The sequence below is a fragment of the Psittacula echo genome (genome assembly GCF_963264785.1).
Source record: "Psittacula echo genome assembly, chromosome: 1".
In the NCBI taxonomy this organism is placed as follows: domain Eukaryota; kingdom Metazoa; phylum Chordata; class Aves; order Psittaciformes; family Psittacidae; genus Psittacula; species Psittacula echo.
This window is the reverse complement of record NC_137735.1, coordinates 122,186,811-122,211,665: the sequence shown is the minus strand read 5'-3', so window position 1 is coordinate 122,211,665 and position 24,855 is coordinate 122,186,811. Positions and strand designations below refer to the sequence as shown.

Sequence of the window (24,855 nt, the reverse complement as noted above, 5' to 3'; positions counted from 1 at the left end):
TGTTATATCTACCTGGCATGTGATTGTGCTTATGGAGTATTCCAGCTCATGACTTCTGGGGATGTTTCTACTTCCAACCTTTTTCATATTAGCTTATTAGTTTATTTCTTCTTAGTTTACAGTTTTTCCTGTTAACCTATTAGCTTATGTTTTGTGCACAGTTACATGCAGTTTTACCTATATTACTTATTCTCCTTTGCACACTGATGTCTAACTGAAAAATTTAAGAGCAGTGAGCAGATTTGGTTACTGAGTGTTACACAGCTGTCACCCTCTGGAACTTCAGAAACCTGAGTTCATTTGGTTGCTCTCGGGGAATTAGTCACTTGCTTTTCCTTCAGGAAGTGCCACAACAAGCAGGTGAGGAGAAGTTCAGAGTACTTGTCGCAGGCTAGCATGCTCACTAAAACAGAAGTACTGCGTGGTGAATTTTCCATCCTGGTATGCTAATGGAATTTCCAATACTAGTTTTGTAATAGAACACTATACACTGTCAAGGTAATAAATATTTTCTCATGGTGATACAGATGGCTTAACATGGCTGCTGATCTATTACATTTCTTGAGTTCCAGGCCTTTCATGCCATGCATAGTCTGTCTTCAGGCTCCTTCATACCAAAAATGAAAATCTGAAAATGAGTGGAAAAATGACTTCTCAGATCTAAATGTGTTTCTCTGAAATTTCTGAAATGTATTTGGTGCAGGGTATAAGATTTCCTGTCTTGGAGTCCGAGAAATTTACTGAGGTAGTGAAAATATTACTACATATTGATTTGTGTTTCAGACTTAGCTGTGGCAGTGTGCTCTTCACTTCCCCCCATTTTTCTGCTTAAGCTATAGCCACCAGTATTGTTTTTGAAGGCTGCATCTGGCTTATTTTGGACTTTGTGGAGACAGATAACAGCACAATAGCTAAGGGCCGTAAGTCTTGCTCAACAGCTAGTTGAGCATGCACCAACTGAAATATGGCTGGTATGCAAATATGACTGAAAGTCAGTCATCCTAATCCATAAATAGTTGACACCTCAGGGCCTGTTGATCTCTCCTGCACGGCAGCAGGCTGCCAGAATCTCCCCTTGGGTAGGGACACCTCTCAAGGTTACTCCTCGTGGTTGAGAGATTCATTGCTGGAAGATATTCTGCGTAAGTGATTAATAGCATGCTAAACTTTGAAACCTTAGTTAAATGATGTATAGTATTGACTGTACACATATAATCCTTTAGACGTAAACTGTTGAGCAAGTCTGGGACTAAGTTTTTTTCTGGCTGCACCTTGACTCCCCTCAGAAACTCAGAAAGGAGTTTAGAAAGCAAGGGGTCCTTTCTGAACCTCATGGCTAAACAGGAGCGCCTCCCTGAAAGTTTGGTCTTACCTTGTCCTCTATGCATTAAATAATCACATGTACCTCACCAACAAATGTTGTTAAACCACTGTTGCATTTACTATCAACTTTGTTAAATCATTGTTTTATATCAATACACATATCTCCACTTCTCGTTTTTTTTTTTTTTTTTTTTTTTGCAAGCAAAGTACGTCATTCCACCTGCACCAGTAGCTACTTAGGACAGAATTTGCATTATGAAATGCTCTGTTTACATCCGTTCTTAAAAGTCAAAATTGAGAAATATAAGCAGTTTTCTGGATAAAAGAATGAATGATTAGAGTGTCATTTAAAAATCTGCAATACATTGTTACTGATTTTTTTTTTTGCTGTAATACGTAAAATAATTGGCTTCCGTCCATTCTCTTATTACAAAAGAAAAATGTATTAATGTGTTTTTATCAAAAAGGAAATGTTCCTGAATTTGTTGATTGCAACGTTTGTAGACTTCCTGTATCATACTGGCTTATCTCCTTAATGTCCTGCATCGGTTGTTTGTGTGAAAGTTGTTTTTTATGGGGCAAAAGCATATCTGGAGAAACTTTTAATATATTGTGAATGTTTTGTCTGTACAGGTCTCCAAGTTAGCTGATGTCATGATCAGACATGGTGTGAAGAAGGGAGATCGTGTGGTCATCTACATGCCCATGATTCCACAGACAGTGTACTGTATGCTGGCTTGTGCAAGAATAGGAGCCATCCATAGCCTGATTTTTGGTGGATTTGCATCTAAAGAGCTTTCTGTTCGCATTGACCATGCAAAGGTAATATGTATTTGTAACAAGAAACATCATTGCATTAATTACTCATATAAGTCAGTGTCAAAACCCTATTGTTTTGTTTTGTTTTGTTTTGTTGTTTTTTCCCAGAGAGCATAACAACTTTTCTTTTTGTGTGGCACGCAGTCTCAGTTTGCTTAGAGTGCCTAACACTGCAATATGACCAAAGTACTATGTATGTGCTGAGGTTTATAACATTTTAGCAGATATTGAGATACAAATTTTATAGAATCATAGAATCACAGAATAGATAGGGTTGGAAAGGACCTAAAGAAGTTCTAAAGTTCTAACCCCTCCGCCGTGGGCAGGGACACCTCACATTAAGGCGTGTAACCCAAGGCTCTGTCCTGCCTGGCCTTGAACACTGCCAGGGATGGAGCATTCACAACTTCCAGTTGCCTCACCACCCTCACAGTAAAGAATTTCTTCCTTATATCCAATCTAAACTTCCCCTGTGTAAGTTTGAACCCATTACCCCTTGTCCTGTCACTACAGTCCCTAATGAAGAGTCCCTCCCCGGCATCCCTGTAGGCCCCCTTCAGATACTGAAGGCTGCTCTGAGGTCTTCACGCAGCCTCTTCTCCAGGCTGAACAGCCCCAACTTTCTCAGCCTATCTTCATAGGGGAGGTGCTCCAGTCCCCTGATCATCCTTGTGGCCCTCCTCTGGACTTGTTCCAACAGTTCCATGTCCTTTTTATGTTGAGGACACCAGAACTGCACACAATACTCCAAGTGAGGTCTCACGAGAGCAGAGTAGAGGGGCAGGACCACCTCCTTCGACCTGCTGGTCACACTCCTTTTGATGCAGCCCAGGATACAGTTGGCTTTCTGGGCTGTGAGCACACACTGAAGCCGGCTCATGTTCATTTTCTCATCGACCAACACCCCCAAGTCCTTCTCTGCAGGGCTGCTCTGAATCTCTTCTCTGCCCAACCTGTAGCTGTGCCTGAGATTGCTCCGACCCAGGTGTAGGACCTTGCACTTGGCATGGTTAAACTTCATAAGGTTGGCATCAGCCCACCTCACAAGTGTGTCGAGGTCCCTTCCCTCCAGTGTATCAACCGAACCACACAGCTTGGTGTCATCAGCAAACTTGCTGAGGGCGCACTCAATCCCACTGTCCATGTCACCGACAAAGATGTTGAACAAGACCGGTCCCGACACCGGTGCCTGAGGGGGACACCACTCGTTATTGGTCTCCAACTGGATATTGAGCTGCCAACCACAACTCTTTGCGTGTGGCCATCCAGCCAGTTCTTTATCCGGTTCTTTATGGGCCTAAAGTCTTCATTCTCACAGTGACCTCTTTTCAAAAAAGCATGAGTTTAGTAAGCTGCTGTCTGTTTAGAACATACTTTCTACTCCCATTTGTCAATCTTTTTCTACAAAGTGTCACTTTAAAATTGGTCTTTTGCCCAGCATTTTCCTGAAGTGCAAGAGAGCAATTCTGCCAATCCTAAATGACTTCATTGGTTTACTTGACGTTTAGATGTACTGGGCTGTATGATTTTTCAGCTATGAATCTACTTCATCTAATTTCTACGTGAATCAAGGCAGCTAAGAAACCAGTTACCTTAAGTAAGTGACTCTGCAGAGAACATATTTAATTGGGGCAACTGCTTTAAAGGCTTCCAAGTTCAGCACAAGTTGAGTGTGTTTATGAAGCATTATGTAAGTCTTTGTAAGTGAAAATGCAAATAGTACTTTAATAATCTACTTAGTAGATTATATATGCATATTAGTAGCTTGTGTATGCATTAGTTTCAAACCAGCTAATAGTGTTTGTATTGCTATTTTCTGTTCTTGTCTTCTACTAGTGAATAAGACAAAAATGTCTGCCATATTGATCAATCACCTGGATCATTCAAACTATCCATGGTAGCCATCTGTCATTGAATCACATTGGTTATATGTGTGTCGTGGTTTAAGCCCCGGCTGTAAATTAGAACCATGCAGTCTACTTCCCCCCCCACCACTCCCCAGAGGGATGGGGAGGAGAATTGAAAGAATGTAACTCCCACGGGTTGAGACAAAAACAGTCCAGTAACTAAGGTATAACACAAATCACTACTGCTACCACCAATAATAATAAGAGAAATAACAAGGGAAGAGAATACGATACCGCCCGCCGGAAAAGAGAGCCCGACAGAAAAGAGGCCGTGCCCTTCCGGGTAGCTCCCAGTTACATCCCTGGGCATGACGTGCTGTGGTATGGAATACCTCTTTGGCTAGTTTGGGTCAGGTGTCCTGTCCCCGCTTCCTCCCGGCCCCTCCTCCTCCCTGGCAGAGCATGAGACTCACAAAGTCCTTGGTCAGTCTAAACATCAGTGTTAGCAGCTTTGTTCCCAGGCCGAAAGTCAAAAACACAGTGCTGCTGCAGCATCTACTAAGAAGGAGAAAAACTGACTGCTACTGCTGAACCCAGGACAGTATCCACCCCTTATTCCATACCATTCACGTCATGCTCAGATCCCACATTTCCCATATACCCTCACTCTCATCTCAGTGCACTGTTATCTTAGTGCATGGAGCAATCCCTATAAAGCTGCTGAGTCCATTCAGTTCATGATGTTGGGCTCCATCTCTTGTAACAGTCTTTCAGGGCAGGACAGGCTGTGTGCAGTGTTGGATCGTTGTCTGCTGATGCTGATCATTCCTTTACTGTAGAACTCGTCCGGTTCTATCAAAGTTCATTCTCTGTTGGGATGATGGTCGGAGGGAAGTCAGGGCCAGTCGCTGGTGCCCTGCAGACTTCTAGTTGATGGGCTATAGCAGGCAACAGCGTACAATTGAGTTCATTGGCTGTTTTCCCCTAAAATCAAATCCCCTTGAGGTACGCATCGGACTTCCCCATCTTCCCGCATTACCCACCAAGTATATCCAGGTCCCTGAGCAAAAGCAATCCCACGAGTGGGTTTGCCTTTCCCTGAAGCAGGAATAACCCAGACTGTCTTCCCCAGCAAATTCTTCATGTGCACCACAGGAACTTTGTCCCCCTCTACAATATGTAAAAGTTCTGACTGGGCTGGGCCAGCCCTGTTGGCAGATCCTCTGGTGTTGACCAACCAGGTGGCCTTTGGTGAGTGTGTATCCCAATGCTTGAAAGTTCCCCCACCCATTGCTCTCAGTGTAGTTTTTAACAGCCCATTGTACCGTTCGATTTTCCCAGAGGCTGGTGCATGGTAGGGGATGTGATATACCCACTCAATGCCATGCTCTTTGGCCCAAGTGTCTATAAGGTTATTCCGGAAATGAGTCCCATTGTCTGATTCAATTCTTTCTGGGGTGCCATGTCGCCACAAAATCTGGTTCTCAAGGCCCAGGATAGTGTTCTGGGCAGTGGCATGGGGCACAGCGTGTTTCCAGCCATCCGGTGGTTGCTTCCACCATGGTAAGCACATGGCGCTTGCCGTGGCGGGTTGGTGGGAGTGTGATATAATCAATCTGCCAGGCCTCCCCATATTTATACTTCAGCCATCGTCCTCCATACCAGAGAGGCTTTAACCATTTGGCTTGTTTAATTGCAGCACATGTTTCACACTCATGAATAACCTGGGCAATAGTGTCCATTGTTAAGTCCACCCCTCGATCACGGGCCCATCTATATGTTGCATCTCTGCCCTGATGGCCTGAAGTGTCATGGGCCCACCGGGCCAAAAATAATTCACCTTTATGTTGCCAATCTAAGTCCATCTGAGCCACTTCAATCTTAGCAGCTTTATCCACTTGTTGGTTGTTCTGGTGTTCCTCAGTGGCCCGACTCTTGGGTACATGGGCGTCTACATGGCGTACCTTCACCACCAGGTTCTGCACCCGGGCAGCGATATCTTGCCACAGTGCAGCAGCCCAGATGGGTTTACCTCTGCGTTGCCAGTTGCTCTGCTTCCACTGCTGCAACCACCCCCACAGGGCATTTGCCACCATCCATGAGTCAGTATAGAGATAAAGTACTGGCCACTTTTCTCGTTCAGCAATGTCCAAGGCCAGCTGGATGGCTTTCACCTCGGCAAACTGACTCGATTCACCCTCTCCTTCAGCAGTTTCTGCAACTTGTCGTTGAGGACTCCATACAGCTGCCTTCCATCTCCGATGCTTTCCCACAATACGGCAGGACCCATCAGTAAACAAGGCATACTGCTTTTCACTTTCTGACAGTTTATTATATGGTGGGGCCTCTTCAGCACGCATCACCTCCTCCTCTGGTGACATTCCAAAATCTTTGCCCTCTGGCCAGTCCATGATGACTTCTAGAATGCCTGGACGACTGGGATTTCCTGTTCGAGCTCGTTGTGTAATTAGTGCAGCCCATTTACTCCATGTCGCATAGGTTGCATGATGTGTAGAGGAGACCCTGCCTTTGAACATCCAGCCCAGAACGGGCAACCGGGGTGCCAGGAGGAGCTGTGCTTCAGTGCCAATCACCTCCGAAGCAGCTCGAACCCCTTCATAGGCTGCCAGTATCTCTTTCTCAGTTGAGGTATAGCTGGCCTCAGATCCTTTGTATCCCCGACTCCAAAAGCCGAGGGGTCGACCTCGAGTCTCCCCTGGAGCTTTCTGCCAGAGGCTCCAGGTAGGACCATTCTCCCCGGCTGCGGTGTACAGTACATTTTTTACATCTGGCCCGTTCCGGACTGGTCCAAGGGCTACTGCATGAACTATCTCACGTTTAATTTGCTCAAAGGCTTGTTGTTGCTCAGGGCCCCATTTAAAATCATTCTTCTTCCGGGTCACATGATAGAGAGGGCTTACAATCGAGCTGTAATTTGGGATGTGCATTCTCCAGAACCCCACAGCACCCAAGAAAGCTTGTGTTTCTTTCTTATTAGTTGGTGGAGACATTGCTGTTATTTTGTTGATCACATCTGTAGGGATCTGGCGACGTCCATCTTGCCATTTTATTCCCAAAAATTGAATCTCCTGTGCAGGTCCTTGACCTTACTCCGTTTTATGGCAAAACCGGCTTTCAGCAGGATTTGGATTATTTTCCTCCCTTTTTCAAAGACTTCTTCCGCTGTATCACCCCACACAATAATGTCATCAATGTACTGCAGGTGTTCTGGAGCTTGCCCCTGTTCCAGTGCATTCTGGATCAGTCCATGGCAAATGGTAGGGCTGTGCTTCCACCCCTGGGGCAGTCGGTTCCAAGTGTACTGGACGCCCCTCCAAGTAAAAGCAAACTGTGGCCTGCATTCTGCTGCCAAAGGAATTGAGAAGAATGCATTGGCAATATCAATCATGGCATACCACTTGGCTGCCTTTGACTCCAGTTCATACTGAAGGTCTAGCATGTCCGGTACAGCAGCACTCAATGGTGGTGTGACTTCATTCAGGCCACGATAGTCTACTGTTAGTCTTCACTCTCCGTTAGACTTTCGCACTGGCCATATGGGGCTATTAAAGGGTGAGCAGGTCCTGCTGATCACTCCCTGACTCTCCAGTCTACGGATCAGTTTATGGATGGGAATCAGGGAGTCTCAGTTGGTGCGATACTGCCGCCGGTGCACTGTTGTGATCGCGATTGGCACTTGTTCTTCGACCTTCAGCAAGCCCACAACAGAAGGATCCTCTGAGAGACCAGGCAAGGTGGACAGCTGCTCAATTTCCTCAGTCTCCAAAGCAGCAATACCAAAAGCCCATCGGTACCCTTTTGGGTCTTTGAAGTACCCTCTTCTGAGGTAATCTATGCCGAGGATGCATGGAGCCTCTGGACCAGTCACAATGGGGTGCTTTTGCCATTTCCTTCCAGTCAGGCTGATCTCAGCCTCCAGTACAGTCAACTCTTGGGATCCTCCTGTCACTCCAGAGATATAGATGGGTTCCACCCCTTGACAGCTTGACGGCATCAGGGTACACTGTGCACCGGTATCTACGAGAGCTTTATACTTCTGTGGGACTGATGTGCCAGGCCATCTGACCCACACAGTCCAGTAAATCCGATTGTCCCCTACCTCCACCTGGCTGGAGGCAGGGTCCCTCTAACAGTCATCACAACGTTGGACACCTAAGTCATATTGAAAGGGATTATTCTTCGTTATCACAGGAGCTGGAGTAAAATCAGCTCTTCCGCTCCATCTGGGAACCTGCTCACCAGAGACTGAAGCCGCAGCTCTCATGGGATGATCAGCCTTGACCCTTGTTCCTATTTTCAATTCATGCACCCGTTCCTCCAAAGCTGAAGTAGGTTTTCCATCCCACTTCGTCATGTCTTCTCCATGATCCCGCAGGTAAAACCATAGGGTGGCCCGTGGTGTTTGCCTTCTATATCTTCTGTCTCGAACAATAGGACATCTTTTGTTAACAGCCGAGACGTGTGTTGGTACACGTGAGGAGCTGGATAAATCAGATAGATCGTCCCTCAATTGTTTGACATCCTGGGACAGTTTTTCCACAGCTGAGATGATGGAAGGGGTGAGAGCGTATTCGAACTCTCGGAGTTAATGAATCATTTCATCCACTGTTGGTGTTACTATGTCACCCCAGGTTACTGTTGCCAATGAATGGGCATATAATGACGGTGCATTCCATGTAAGTTTTCGCCACATGGGTCGTGTACATTCGACTGCATCTGGGCCTATGGGTATATCTCCGTTATTCGGTTTGATGTGTGTCCTGGTTTAGCAGTAGCAGTCATTTTTTCTACTGGTGCAGTGCTGTGTTTTGACTTTTGGCCTGGGAACAGAGCTGATAACACAGATGTTTAGACTGACCAAGGACTTTGAGAGTCTCATGCTCTGCCAGGGAGGAGGAGAAGCTGGGAGGAAGCAGAGACAGGACACCTGACCCAAACTAGCCAAAGAGGTATTCCATACCACAGCACGTCATGCCCAGGATGTAGAATTGAGAGGGCCCGGAAGGGCTGGATCAGTGCAGGGTGGGGGTGAGGTACCGGTCGGTGAGCGGTTGTATTCTCTTGCTTGTTATTTCCTTTATCATTATTATTATTGGTGGTAGCAGTAGTGATTTGTGTTATACCTTAGTTATTAAACTGTTCTTATCTCAACCCGTGGGAGCTGCATTCTTTTGATTCTCCTCCCCGTTCTTCCAGAAGCGGAGGGAAGAAAGGTCGGGGGGGAAGTGGACTGCGTGGTTCTGATTTACGGCCTGGGCTTAAACCACGGCAATGTGATAGATCATCTCTACGATGGCTGATTCCCTCAGAGACTGGATGCCTTTGTCTAAAGTAGTCCACTTGGCCGAACGACTCGTAACATCGTCCTTGTATGGAAACTTTTCTTTCACAGCTGCCAAGAGCCGCCTCCAAAGACTGAGGGACTTTTTCTCTCTTGCAATTGCTTTGTCAATTCCCCCTTCTCTAGCAAGTGATCCCAGCTGCTTGGCTTCCGTACCTCCTAGTTCGTGACCATCGGCCCCATTGTCCCAGCATCGGAGCAACCAGGTGATGATGTGCTCCCCTGGTTGACGGGTAAAATCTTTTCGCATATTCCGTAGCTCAGTTGAGGTCCGAGGTCGAGAAGTCACCTCTTCTTCTTCTTCGTCATGTGATGATGACTCCTGATTAGATGGTGGCCCGGGTGGTGAATACATTGTTTCTTCATCTTGCTTCACCCTTCTTGCCTCTTTTTTGCTTTTTCTCTTGTGTAGAGGGGCAATCGATATTGGTACGAATTGGTCCTCTGGTTTAGCTGCAGTCATCACTGTGCTTTGAGTAGCAACAGTACTTGTCGCTGGGGGTGGTGTAGCTGCTGTGCTTGGAGCTGGGGTAGCTTCGCTGTCTGTTGCAGTTGAAGTTTGAGTAGTGGCTGTACTTGTCGCTGGGGTAGCTGCACTGTCTGTTGCAGTCGAAGTTTGAGTAGCTGCTGTACTTGTCGCTGGGGGTGGTGTAGCTGCTGTGCTCGGAGCTGGAGTAGCTGCGCTGTCTGTTGCTTCGCCCTCAGATCCAGGGACATTTTTTCCCTTTTGAAGGTGCTGGATAGTGTTGAACAAGGCCCGGTAAGCATAGGCCAAGCCCCAGCACGTTGACATGATTTGTCCCTCTCTGGTATGACCAGGATGACAACACACCTCATTTAAGTGTTTTACTAATTCTTCTGGATTTTGCAGTTGTTCGGTGGTGAAATTCCAAAACACTGGAGGGGCCCACTGACCTAGATACTTGTCCATACTATCCCACACACCCTGCCACTCATGGCTATCCAACCTCGGGGAAGATCTCTCGGTCCCCCTGTTTTGTCGTCTAACCCCAGACAAGGCCCAAACCCGACTCAGCTTAACTCTTGAGATCAGATGTAATGGTTGTGGACAAAACACACTCTGTATGCATGCCAACATGGTGACCCCCATCACAATCAGCAAACAGGTCTCAACAATATTAAAAGGCCACTCAAAAACTTCAAAACTCTCAAACAATGCTGTAAACAGTCTGGAAGGGGCACTGGGAGGGTAAAAGAATGTCTCCTTCAAAGGTTGACCACCCAGGAGGAGAAAAAAGATGTATAGTTGCTAAGCATTTGTATTATATACCTCCCAAAGTATAAAGGTGGTGACCACACTGGGAACATAAGCCAGACCAGTTTCATGATCAATTTTTCTATTGTATTACAAGTCATTACCATAAAATACAATGAGACAATAACCTTAGCCCAAGCCCCACACTTGAAAAACACTAACACAGCAAATACCGGCTCTAAGTAAGCTACGGCATATTGAGACTGTGAGATCAAAACCAACAACTTTGAGAGCCAATAAATCAGCATTGTGACGAGTGACTATTAATCCAAAACACTGAATGCTTATCACAAATACGATTAGACACACTCCGGTCAGATCTGTCGTTATCTCAACCCTTCGTGCCCCATGTTGGGTGCCAAAAAGAACTGTCGTGGTTTAAGTCCCGGCTGTAAATTAGAACCAAGCAGTCTACTTCCTCCCCCACCACTCCCCAGAGGGATGGGGAGGAGAATTGAAAGAATGTAACTCCCATGGGTTGAGATAAAAACAGTCCAGTAACTAAGGTATAACACAAATCACTACTGCTGCCACCAATAATAATGATGATAAGAGAAATAACAAGGGAAGAGAATACGATACCGCCCGCCGGAAAAGAGAGCCCGACAGAAAAGAGGCCGTGCCCTTCGGGGTAGCTCCCAGTTGCATCCCTGGGCATGATGTGCTGTGGTATGGAATACCTCTTTGGCTAGTTTGGGTCAGGTGTCCTGTCCCCGCTTCCTCCCGGCCCCTCCTCCTCCCTGGCAGAGCATGAGACTCACAAAGTCCTTGGTCAGTCTAAACATCGGTGTTAGCAGCTTTGTTCCCAGGCCGAAAGTCAAAAACACAGTGCTGCTGCAGCATCTACTAAGAAGGAGAAAAACTGACTGCTACTGCTGAACCCAGGACAATGTGTAAACCAAGACATTATGTAAAGTCCACAGGATTTGTGGAATGGAACTTTTACTTAGATGTTTGTGTACAGAAGTACTTTTCAGATCACCAGTGCTTGAATTGTATGAATATCTGTAAATAGAAAGTTGAATGCAGGCCCCCTCCCAGCCTTGATGCTTTAACAAAGAAAAAGTTAATAAAATGGCTGTTGGAATTGTGTAAAAAAAAAACTGGGGGAAGGCTGATAGCTCCGTAGTTTTTCCCTGTCTTTCTATCTACTCCTTCAGTTTTTAACAGGCTATAAAAATGAATTTTAACTCATAGAATTAGAGAAAAATAATGTGGAAGAAAAATCATAAACTTTTAAAATGAAAGTTGTTACAATGCAAATTATTGAGCATGTTTACTTTTAGAGTATTTTGAAAATATTAACTAATTAGTCCTGGTGGATTTTCTCTGGGGAACAGAGGGAGACAGCTCAGTAATCATAATCCTTGCTTTATGCATTAAAAAGAAAACAGAGAAAGTTTGTGATTTATCCAAGGTCACATAGCAAGTCTTTCGAAGTGTTAGCTGTAGAATTACTAGCTGCAGGCCATGGATTAAATCCTAATTTACATTGCTTTCTTTAAAATGCAGATCTGAATATTGTGGATGATTTTTGGTCCATTTGATGTGCAGAGAAAGTGTAAATCAGAGGAGAGGTACATCCTCAATCTAAATTTCAGAACATGCCATGTTTTGCAACACAGTAAAGCTTTTTTGATAAATGAATTGCATAATACTGAGATTACATTTAAGATATATGCATATAAGTAGTTGTGATAGATAGTATTCTGCTGAACTTAGAAGTTAATTGAAGCAGTATCAAAAAAACAGCCTTTCTTTTAGGCTTTTATGTGAATTAGTTTATGAATTGGTTTAGATGCTGCAGTTCAGGAGCTAATGTTGGTAAGATTAATTAGAGTTAAAAATGTGCAATGCAAAGCTGGCTGCAAGATGCTTTTGTGGAAGAAAGGTCAAACTTCACATTTTATTGGAAGATCTAAGTGAAAGAAAAAACAAGCACTTTCTGCCTGTGAAAAGGTACATATACTTCACCAGCTTACCTTAATTTATCTTGAATTTTAAATAGGTCTGGGAATACTGCAAAGTCCTGCTGATAATTTCTACTCTTGTCAGGTATTGGCAGTTACAGACATTCTGCAGTGAATTGCAGTGAAGTGATACAGAGCATGATAAACATTTCTTGTTCTCTTTCCTTTCACCTGAATGTGGGACTATATAGTTTACAATATCGAAACAATGGACACTTTCATAGAATCATAGAATAGTTTGGGTTGGAAGGAACTTTCAAAGGTCATCTAGTCCAAACCCATGCAAAGAGCAGGCACATCTTCAATTAGATCAGGTTGCTCGACTCCAACCTGACCTTGAATGTCAGGGTTGAGGCATCTGCCACCTCTTTGGGCAACCTGTTCCAGTGTTTCAGTGCCCTCATCATAATAATTTTTAGTCTAAATCTCCCATCTTTTAGTTTAAAACCATTAGCCGTTGTCCTATTGCAGTGGGCCCTCATAAATAGTCCCCATCTCTTATAAGTCCTCTGAAGCACTAAAAGGCTGCAATGAGTCTTCTCCAGGCTGAACAACCGCAACTCTCTCAGCCTTTCTTCATGAGAGAGGTGTTCCATTCCTCTGAATTTCCTCCTTGAAAAAATGAGCTCATATTTTGTAATATTTTATTCTGAATAAGATGTAGTTTCTGCACACAGCTATGCCTATGAATGGTTGCCCCTACTTCTCAGCATAAGATAATCAAACCTTTTGAGTGAAGCGGTAAATCTTCATACCTGGCAGTGTTCCAGGCCAGCTTGTGAACAGAGCCTTGGGCAACACAGTGTAGCGTGAGGAGTCCCTGCCCGTGGCAGGGGGGTCGGAACTAGATGATCTTAAGGTCCTTTCCAACCCAAACCATTCTGTAATTCTGTGATTCTATGATTAGGCAGCAAGCTTAGCTGCTGATACTTAAGATGCATAATTGCCTTATAATAGTTACAGTCAGGTCTTTTCGTGTCTTGAAGCACTGTCTATTTGTGGAATATGTATTTTAGATTAAAACACAGTATCTTGTGTTTTATTTTTAACTACTTGTATGATTAAGGCTCTTTTTAGACCACTGTATAATATCTGTATAATGATGGGCTGACCACTGCATCTGTCAGTAAGCATCTTCATTACACTCCTGACATTTTGTGCCCCAAAGCTAGTTAGTTTTCACTTTGGGCTTTTTGCAGCTTTATTAGCTGGCCCAATAAGATCTTTTTATTCCTTTTTCTAAGCTTTGCCTTGTGTGCTGTTAAAGACTATAGAAGAATTTGTAGGAGGAGTCTTTACAACAGTATAAAATTATTGGTCCTGTGCTATGGGGCATTGCTTTATCTTATTTCTACTTAATTTATTTCTTTCCCCTACAGCTTACTATTGCTGACATTCTTTCTTCAGCTAATCTTTGAACTTTCCTGGTTTTCCTTCAAACTAGTCCTGTTTCTATGTAATCTTAGTATGCAGGACTACGTGGAGCCACAGAAGAAGTGGAGAATGGGTGTATAAGAGCAATATGGGAGCAGAGATGCAGAGAAAATAGTATCAGTAGATGTAGAGAGGCAACACACTAGAAAGCAGCAGCTGAAGCCAGTAATGGACCTTGAGTTGATGTCCTCCTTGAGGAGATGAGTGATCCATGATGCTTCCAAATAGCAACCCTTATTTGGGAAATATATCTTCTGAGCCAATTTAGCATTGGTTATTTTTAGACTGCATACAAAGCATTTGATGAGCAGAGGTGGCACCAGTTACAAATGACTGTAAATCTGGTGTTGACAACAGTCTTTTATCTTAACAACTGAATAGAACTGTGTTGATATCTTACATAAATTACGGTCTAATTTCAGAGCAGCATCCCGATGAATTTTCAGTTTAACTACATTGTATTGTATCATCTTTTGTTAAAAACAGTGCATTCCAAAAGAGAAAGATGATAAATCCTGAAATTTTAAATTAAATCCTAAAATTTTAGATAAATCCTGAAATCTTTATTTTGCATACACACTAATTAGCACACTTCCCCAAGTGGAAGATTTGGACAGGAAACATTTGATTGTTGCATAAGAAACTGATTTAATCTGTGCTTTCTGTGTGGAGTTTAATACAGCCTTAGCTGTGGCATCATGGTTTGTGCCTACTTAATGAGATTTATGCAAATACATACAATTAGCAAACTAGCTTGATCAAACTGAGGGGCATAAGATAAATATACTTCTGAAACTCCAAAAGCAAGGAGATTGAAGTCTCATTCTTCACCAATTAAAATGTGTTTTAACACATATTTTTTTTTTGGTGCTACTTTTTATTTCTTAAAATTCATGAAATAAAATTATTGATCTTGGGACCTAAGTCAAAATAATTTGTATGCAGATTTCTTGACTTAGGAAATCTTACATAAACCCCAAGGTTAATTTAATGGCAAAGATGTTAAATCCACTTTTGGAAATATAATTTATTCAAAAAACCTGCCAGAACTATGGAAATCTCATTTTTAGAGGTTTTGCAGCCTGAATCCTGCAACCAACACTTGGAAGACTCTAGCTTTACTTCCCTCATGTGCTTTATGACTTTAGCTTATTCTCTTTCTGTACTTCTGGTTTCCTGTCATGTTTGTCTGCTTGTTCCTCTTTCTCCAAGTTTTCCCTCTTATGCCATTTAATTGCAGGTTAGAAAAGAGCCAGCAAAGTGCTACAGCTAATTTTGAAATACGCCACTTAGTGCAGGCAGATAATTCGAAAGCAGGCTAAACAGAACAGATATTTGTTGACATCATTGTACACTTTTCCTTAATGGAAGGGCTAAGTCAGAGATGGGGTTTTCTGTCTTTTCATTATTTTTGTGCACCTTACAAGAACTTAATACTGTTGATTTCTTACTCAAATTTGGTTGAAAATGGTGAAGAGTGTCAGAAGTTACTAGTATGCTCCAGAACAAAAACCAGATGCACAGACAGCAAGATCACATGAGCTTGATTTCCTTAGGAAACTGATATAAATCCCTTTTTCTAATTATGTGAAGATAGATTTTACCCATTGAGCATCATTAATTAAAAAATTTCATAGAAAACATGTTATTAGGTTACATGTATAAAATATATTGTAAATGTATATATTAACAATCTAACTTCTTTATTTTAGCCCAAACTTATTGTAACAGCAAGTTTTGGAGTAGAACCGAAAAGGAAGGTGGAATACATATCCCTCCTAGAAGGAGCACTGGCAAGGGTACAGAGCAAACCTGAGAAAGTTCTCATTTACACGCGACCTAATTTGGTGGGTGTACCTTTATGTTAACTTCCAGATGTGTATGTAGTGCAGATGCCTTTTCTCTTTTACAAGTGAAATGTTTAGTGTATTTCTCGTACTTTGTTTTTGTCATTTGATGGGAGAACTTTATATTCGTAAGATTTAAATAGTAAATGCAACAAATGCAGCAGAGAAATTACTGTACAGAATATTTAATAGTTACATGGTTTTTAACCCAATTCCATTTACTCTATCTGTTTTTCTTTCAACAATTTTCTATTTTTCAATGGACAGGGCCATGTTCGTCATACCCCAGGTCGTGATCTTGACTGGGAAGAAGAGCTTGCCAAAGCACAGTGTTGTAAATGTGTCTCTGTTCCTTCAGATTATCCACTTTATATTCTGTATACATCCGGAACAACGGGCTTGCCTAAGGTAAAGGACTATCTGTACTCTGTTTCTAAGTTCCACTTGAGAAAATATTTAATTAAAGGGGTTGAAAATGTTTGCATTGCTAGAAATGGTTTAATCTCATTTATTCACATTTCACTACTTTACAGTCAGTGTCAATGAATAAATCATGTTTATTTAAATAGTAATAATATAAACTACATTTACTTCAAAATGTTTGTACAATACAAATTTTCAGGGTAACAGAATGTCTTTTATCCATTAATATCTTCTGTGTTTTAATTGTTTTGGATGAGCGAAGTATGGTCACTTAATGGCAAGATTAGTTAATATATCGCTTGTGTGATAGTAATTATTACTGAATAGTCTTTGCTTATTCATTACTTACATATTAGCTAATCTAAGTAAGATGTAGTGTATGACATTACACATTAAATGGATTTAAGCATGTTCTGAAAGCTTGTGTTACTGAACAGTTCTGAGAACATAATTCCCATGAAAATGAAAGTTTTGCTTGAGTAAGTGAAAATTAACATAGGACATTCTTTGAAAATGTTTGCTTCTAAAATGTCCATTAGTCTTAATGATCTATTTTCAAAAGAACTTATTTTTAAAACAAACGTGAGTGTTTGCTTGGTACTTACAATCCTCTTTTAAAGACAAGCTGAATATAATGTTCTAGCAGTGTTCTCACCACCAGAAATTCAGAGGCAGTGCCACACATCCCTGGATAAGGCAGTGCTTACACTACTACTAGAAAATTGTTTAATGTGTCTTATAAAGTTCAGAATCTTTGGGGAGGTGAAGGAAAACAAACATAAGTTTTGCCAAAAAAACTGTCTCTGCTTTTTCGTGGAATGTGGGTGCTTTAAAGCAACATATGGATCTTAAATTTATTATGCTGTCAAAAGGTCCAAGACAGGATCCTTTGTTACAACAGGTATTTTCCTTGACTATTAGTTTGAAAATGCAGTATATCTGAGATAAAAGTTCTCAGAAATTTACTTCACTGTGTTGTCTGTCCAGAGAAAAAGACAGGTACCTTTGACAAATCATGCTTATAAGATGAAGATTGTCAAGTAGTTGACTAAATATTTGTATATCCAATTTTAATGAGAGAATTCTAGTTTTGTTAGTTATCTTCTGAAAACTATTATCATCTAGACCTTGGGTTGGGTTTTTATGTTTGTTTTGTTGTATGTTTGCTTATTTGTTTGTTTGTTTTCTGAAGCGTTCTTGAGTAGGAATGCTAGCACAAGCATATACTTGTTGGAATGGATCCTTTCCTTAAATGAGAATTATTGAATCTATGCAACTTTAAATGTGTTGCTGCTAAAAGCCTAAAATTTAATAGAAGACAGGAATATCATTGCATCCTTCAAATGATCTTAAATATTCAAATTTTTCATTTAGGGTGTTGTCAGGCCAACAGGTGGCTATGCAGTTATGCTGAACTGGACAATGTCAGCTATATATGGACTGAAACCTGGTGAGGTAATTCTGTTTAAATGTCATGTAAATGTTTTTGAACTTCTCGTAAAAACTCCTCACTTTTTTTTTTTTCCTCTCACTTTAGGTGTGGTGGGCAGCTTCTGATTTAGGCTGGGTTGTTGGTCATTCATATGTTTGCTATGGGCCTCTCCTTCATGGGAATACGACAGTTTTGTATGAGGTATGATCCATTCTCAAAAGACAGCATCTCCTCCAGTCAATGATCCTGTTTACACCTTTCTATTCTTCATGCCCCGTATTTTTTAATTGTGTGTATATCTTCAGTGCTTATACTCTCCTGTCTATTACAGCAATTCTTAAGGAAAACTTACTTCCTCATTATGCTTCAAACTTTTCTACTTCATCTGTGTGACTGGTGATGGTCAGGAGGACAAGGAATTCCGAAACAACAGACCCAGAAATGGCAGGTGGTGGAGAGTACCTGTGTTGCTGATGCTTCAGCCAGAGGCCATTAGACTACCTTTATTGTGGATCTAGGAGAGTATGTTGTGTTTTGAATATCTGGAGATGACAGATTCTTACTGGACCTGAGCTGGAGGCAACTGGGGGCTCTATGGTTAGAACCAGAACTTCTAAGAAGACTCTCTTCTTTTTTCTTTCTACCACTCAAGGCACCTGAGTCAAGACTCAGATGACATTCAGGACTTGGTCCTTCTCCTTTGGGCATGAAACTCAGTGGGGTGGAGAGTAAAGCAGTCCAACTAGAGTGGCCTGCTGCATCCTAACTTCTGTGCTCAAAAAACCAATCATACTGCCTTACGTTGTTATTTTTTTCAGAAGTCATTGTTGATTCTCTAATCGCCAGGCAAGGAGATACAATATTGCTTGAACCATCTTCTTTACTCTTTAGGAAGTAAATCCAGTACCCATCAGTGACAGTGAAAGACATTTTATGTAAAAGCACTGACATTGTTAGCTTTCAAGCATGCTGAGGCTTGGTCGTCTGCATTCATTCTGGGTATATCTCAACTTCTCTGACACTGTGCAGCATGATGTCCCCCTAGGAATTGTTCTGTGTTTTTCAGTGATTCCAGAGGCAGAAGTAGTTGTAATTCTGCCATCATGGCATGTTGATCACCTCTGTTGAGTTGTAGTGGTAATTAGAAACTTGTGAACCATTAAGGGAAATCCAGTGGTGACTCATAGCGTACAGTATCTGCAGAAGTATAACGAACATACGGGATTCTGAGGACATAAAAAGCTTGGGAAACAATCTTTGATGATGCTGTGAATATAGCAATTGGTAGAGCACCATCTGTACCTAGTGCTTCTGGAGCAGGGGAGTCAGCATGGCATTGTGGAAACATACTGTTTTACAGACCATCATAGGTGCAAAAGTTCCGCATAAGAAAATGGATATCATGATGGAACTTTCTCCATCTTCCTGCTATTATACCACATAACTAAAGATGACCATAGTATAACTGAAAGGTTGAGATGTGTTTCACTGTTACAAACTCAAACACTACTGTTGATGGGTGCTGATGCTGGGATTGTGCCTGAAATTCGAGTAAATAAGTTTCTTAAGCCTGGGGATACTGAAGAAGAATGGACAGTTGTAGTAAGGTAAGGTTGCCTCCAAAATTGTTTAGAAGCCCCTACATCAGACACTACATAATGGGCTTGCTGCATCCTGTTTTGGAAGTTAAAGGTATACTTTACTTCTCAAAGTTCACTCTCTTTATAAACTTAGAAGAGAGATTCTCACAAGCACAAGATGCCTCTTGAAGTGGGTCAAGAATCCTCAAGTCCAGAAAAGCAGCAGTTATTAGGGGGACAGCTACATAATATCTCAAATCACAGCAGTAGTGCAGTTCTGAAATAAGTCCTCTGATTGATTTGGTTCCCAGAGTGATTTTAGACATGTGAATGACATTGCAGAGAAAGCTACGGCAGAAGTTTTGCCACTGTTCCTGCCCTGCACTTGCACAGCAAATACCATTTAGAATGATACCAATTTCTTTGAAATGCAGTAGTTAATGTAGTGGTTGTTGGCAATATATTATCTCTTCTGCCCCAAGTCACTCCACAGATGTTGTAAAGGGAAGGGCACTACAGGTAGGGTAAGGCATGGTTGAATTAGCCAGGTTTACCCAAAACAAATGGATAGAATGCAGCAAGGGAGTATGTGAAGCACACAAGTGTGGTGGAGGGGAAAACTGAGGAGAGAGAGAAGTACTGGTTAGCACTTCTTTTTAATCATTGTATAACATTTACCGGATTGAAGGATTTTGATGACCAGTGGTATTCCTCCCATCCCACTGCATGCACTCCTGAATGCTCAGTGGACTGATGATTGTCTTCAGGGAAGGATCATACAAGGTCCTGACACAAGTGGATTGCTGGATGCCTCACAGAGAAAGCAGACCTGTGCATACAGGTACTGTGGAATCTACACTTGGTATTTCAGTCTGAAGGAAGGTCTCAAAGATGTCCTCACAGATGGTTCAAACTAAAAGTGGACCCCTCTTCTATTACAGTTACAGGCACAGCTACAGGTTGGGCAGAGAAAAGATTCAGAGCAGCCCTGCGGAGGACTTGGGGGTGTTGGTTGATGAGAAAATGAACATGAGCCAGCAGTGTGTGCTCACAGCCCAGAAAGCCAACCATATCCTGGGCTGCATCAAAAGGAGCGTGACCAGCAGGTTGAAGGAGGTGATCCTGCCCCTCTGCTCTTGGAGTATTGTGTACAGTTGTGGTGTCCTCAACATAAAAAGGACATGGAACTGTTGGAGCAAGTCCAGAGGAGGGCCACGAGGATGATCAGGGGACTGGAGCACCTCCCCTATGAAGATAGGCTGAGAAAGTTGGGGCTGTTGAGCCTGGAGAAGAGAAGGCTGCGTGGAGACCTCATAGCAGCCTTCCAGTATCTGAAGGGGGCCTACAGGGATGGCGGGGAGGGACTCTTCATTAGAGACTGTAGTGATAGGACAAGGGGTAATGGGTTAAAACTTACACAGGGGAAATTTAGATAAGGAAGAAATTCTTTGCTGTTAGGGTGGTGAGGCAATGGAATGAGTTACCCAAGGAAGTTGTGAATGCTCCATCCCTGACGATGTTCAGGTCCAGGCTGGACAGAGCCTTGGGTGACATGGTTTAGTGTGAGGTGTCCCTGCCCATGGCAGGGGGGTTGGAACTTGATGATCTTAAGGTCCTTTCCAACCCTAACTATTCTATGATTCTACATGTCATTTGAGGTTTATTTTAGACTAGACTTAGCCTTGCTCACTGGACTGAAAATGCAGCTCTGAATTTTCTGATTGAAAACTATCCTACAGATCTTTGCTCCTTTGACTGAAGGGACTTCTCTCCTAGAAAGTGTCACACTGTCCCTTTCATCTGTTTTATGCAGGTGACAGGAGCATGTCAGTTCACACATCGCCAGTAAACTCTGCCGTAATGTTTCTGTATCCCTTATCTTCCATATCTCTGGTCACAGAACCAAAACATATTCCAGTGCCTTTTTGCCAAGAGGGGACAGGATGTGAAATTCCAGTGAGCATCATGGGAGACACTGTGTGCCGTTGTACCTCACACCATAAGGTACACTCTGCAGCACAGGCCTAATATAATTGTGCTTTTACCAAATTCATAATGGAACTGCAATGTACATTTGGTCATCTGAAGGACACTGGGCTGTGTGGGACAGACACTTTGGAAGTGTTTCCAGTACCTTCCAAATTCAGGACATCAACAAGCACAAGTTTTCTGTAAACAGCTAGGACAGAGAAGCTTACATGCCTTTGTGCTCCCAGCCAATGATTGCAGCAGCTGGAGAAAACTTAAACATATGGCTATTCTTACTTTGAATCTCATTGTACCTTCTGTCCAGGTAAAGTTTACTGGCCTGCTTACTTTCAGCATTAAAGGTTGCAATGAATGTGTTACTGAAATACATGATGCAGAGAGTATCTGCAGTGCAACTATGGCAATAAAATGAGCCATTTGTCTGAGTATTGCATATATGTGGCTCTTTTTTTTTTGACGAGTTTCTGATGTGCTAATCTGGTGGAATATGCTTGCTTCTATGACTTTGCAAATCAGCTCACTGTGGTACTTTTGAAAGCTTTTGAGTCAATGACAAGTGTCAGCTTGGATTGCAGGAGTGGTGGTTGGTTCTTAGTGTACATACAAGTTCTGAAGGACATTAGGAAGCAAGGTGATTTGTAGGACACTGCAATTTAAAAGTAATCAGAAAAGGAGGAAGGCATTTGTTTAAAAGCAGTAGCCAAAATCCTAGGAAAAGAAGAAAAGGCAGAATTCAAGAGGAACAGGTAAGTGAATTATGTTAAACTCATGAGGTAGACTCTTTTGCAGAAAGGATTCCTCAGTAACTAAATATATCTTTATGTGGAAAAGGGAGTGCAGTAAATTTATCACAGTTCATATGTTCAAGTACATAATTTGTATAGATGGATAAAAATGTCCAGAAGAACTAGCACTGTATACACTGTGTATCTGAAATTGCAAATAACTGCAGATGCAGAGGTGGTTTTGTGATGGTTTGTAGTATATGTGTACATTCTGTGCACCTGTCCTATACCTTTTTCTCGTTCCAGAGGTCATGCTTACTGGATTCTTCCTGTGTGGTGTTCCTTTATGTAGAGCGAGCATAAATATATCTGTGAGAACTCCTAAAAGTTCACTAAATAATATGGGGATTGATTTTAATATCTTGAGTTACGTCATGTAGGCGCTTAGTTAACTACTGATGAAATAAAGTGGTCACTGCAATGATGTTTGTATTGTATATAAAAAGACGATTTTTCTTGTGAAGAAGAGAAACAGTGTCTGGATACTCTTTTCTGCATTATTGTGGTGGCAGAAGAGATCACTGTGAACAAAAGAAACAAGATTTGGCTCCAAAAAACTCACTGAAGTATGCATGGCTTTGCATACTGAAGTATTCAATGTGCTTTTCTCACCTGCTTTTTCCTGAGGTGAAAAGGTGAGGAAGAACAATTTGTGTGCTGCACTTAAATCCCACAGAAGTCCTTTTGTCCTTCTCCTGTCAGGTTGGTAACAATCGTTGCTGTTACATCTCTTTGCTGTTACATCTTTATAGTATGTAAAGACCATGTGAAATCTTTGGAAATTCAGTATCGTTAAGCAAAAACACCCTGCTACTTATTTTGACCTTGTTCTTTTGCCTAGAAATGAAAGGTTAAGAGGATGTGTGGGCATTTCTGTAAGCTATATTTAATTAAGTACTAACATGCCATCCTTCAATCTTGAATCTGCTTTACCAGCAAATTAAATTATTTGTATAGGTAATCAGAATTAATAAGTCTGTTTGAGATTTATAAAGCAGAAATATACTCTAGGAAAAGAATATCTATTTGCTGATCTTATAGTTGATGACATTTTGTGTTGAATAGTATGGACCAATATGTGACATGAATTTTCTGGTGTATGGCCTCAACACAAGTTAAAAATCTTTCTTTCTTTGCTTGGATTTACTCACACAGAATAGATCTGTGGGCAAAACTAAGAGAGGGACAAGGACAGCACAGGGCTGTACCTTCTCAGGTCATCTGTTACTTACATCTGTTACCTACATCTGTTGTTAACTCTCCAGTATATAATAGTCCTCTAGTTAGGGTCACTGCTTGTTTTGCAGCATGAAATAGTAGACTGTCAACTGTTTTGACTAAAGACTTCGTAGACTGAATTCTTACTTGTAGGAGTGTGAGAAATCTCAGCATATGCTGCTAAGAGCTGCTCCTTACAGTGTCAGTGTATCATACATGTGCATATGCAGGTGGGTGTTCATAAAGGTAAGCCTATAGGGTGTGTAAGTATACCTATGTAGGTAGTAATCTCTTTTTCCTCCTGTTCTGAATGTATTGATACTAAATGTTTGAGTTAAACTGAAATTTGGGGAAGAAAGAAATTGAGTTCTTTTCTAGGCTGATTTTATAACTTGGCCAATTTACCTTACACTGGATACTTTTCAACCCCCATCTTCATCTTTATTTCATCTCTAGGTGCTCAGTATAGTTCTAGTATGTTTTTTGGCGGGCCTCAGTGGCTTCAGGATCTCTGTGGGTAATTAAACAGAGAACTGCAGTTATAAATGAGTTTCACTAGAAAAATAGAAGTGAAATAGTAAAATAATTATAGAAAATAGTTTTTATTCCTTTTCAAGTTTAATTCTGTTATAGAAGAGTTCAATTTTCTAGTCTGTCTGGCAAAACCCCAGTGATTTCCCATTAAATTCATTTTATTTTAGGGCTAGGGACCACTGAGGTTGACTTCTCTGATATTCTCGATAACAAAGAGCGAAAATTTCATGCAGTAGCAGAAATACACATTTATAGAATCAAATATATTAGCTTGAGTATTAAATTACTATAGTCTAATTAATGTTTGAACACTTAATAGATGTTAATTAGATTCTTCATTCCAAAGGGAGATTAGTTTATCACCACTACACTAGTTTAGGAGTGTGAGAAAAATGGCACTTTCTTGGAGATAAGGAAAAGAATTTGATAGTTTTACAGTACCTCTTTTTGACCACTGATACACAAGGCCACCTTAAAATCGTTGCATGAATTGGCAGAATCACTTCAATGAAAAGGTTTTCATTCTAGCAAGTGCAGGGTAAGACGAGGAATGGTGAGGAAAGTGATGAATTCCTTAAGCAGTCTCTGCTACATAGTTGTCTTACAGTGAAGTTTTATCTCTGGGCAAATGCGTGGGGATCAAGATGATTATTGTCATTATAAAGGGACCTCTACATTTAAAATGTGTTGGTTTGGGAAAATCAATAGAGTAAAAACCCTATTTCTTTAAAAGTGTTAAAGAAAAATCAGAGTTAATATCTGTTTGACCTACAGGTCTGCTTTGTTTGCATGATTTTTGCTCTTGGTGAGAGCATTATTAAACAGTATAATTCCGCTTTTTCTTTCTCTGGGGTACCACCAAGCAAGTCTTCAGAGAATGTTCATGAGCGTCTGAAGATGTGTCATCAGTGTAGTCTTTTAGAGGGTTAGAAATAATATTTACAAACAGAATAGTGTATAATTTTTCCTTTGCTCAGAAGACTCTCTTAACTGAATATTTATAAATTTGTAGTCAG

General features: G+C 41.7%; 1 protein-coding gene across 1 annotated transcript in view; it reads left to right on the top strand.

Annotated features, from left to right (window-relative positions):
* The window catches only part of ACSS3 (acyl-CoA synthetase short chain family member 3), a gene marked incomplete at both ends in the record, with an annotated part of 92,839 nt that overhangs the window by 17,117 nt on the left and 50,867 nt on the right, over positions 1-24,855 (top strand). Inside the window, 5 exons of the mRNA XM_080624119.1 lie at positions 1,957-2,145; positions 15,744-15,878; positions 16,146-16,286; positions 17,676-17,756; positions 17,839-17,934. Of these exons, the coding sequence (XP_080480245.1) occupies positions 1,957-2,145; positions 15,744-15,878; positions 16,146-16,286; positions 17,676-17,756; positions 17,839-17,934 (642 nt within the window). The remainder of the gene's footprint in view (positions 1-1,956; positions 2,146-15,743; positions 15,879-16,145; positions 16,287-17,675; positions 17,757-17,838; positions 17,935-24,855) is intronic.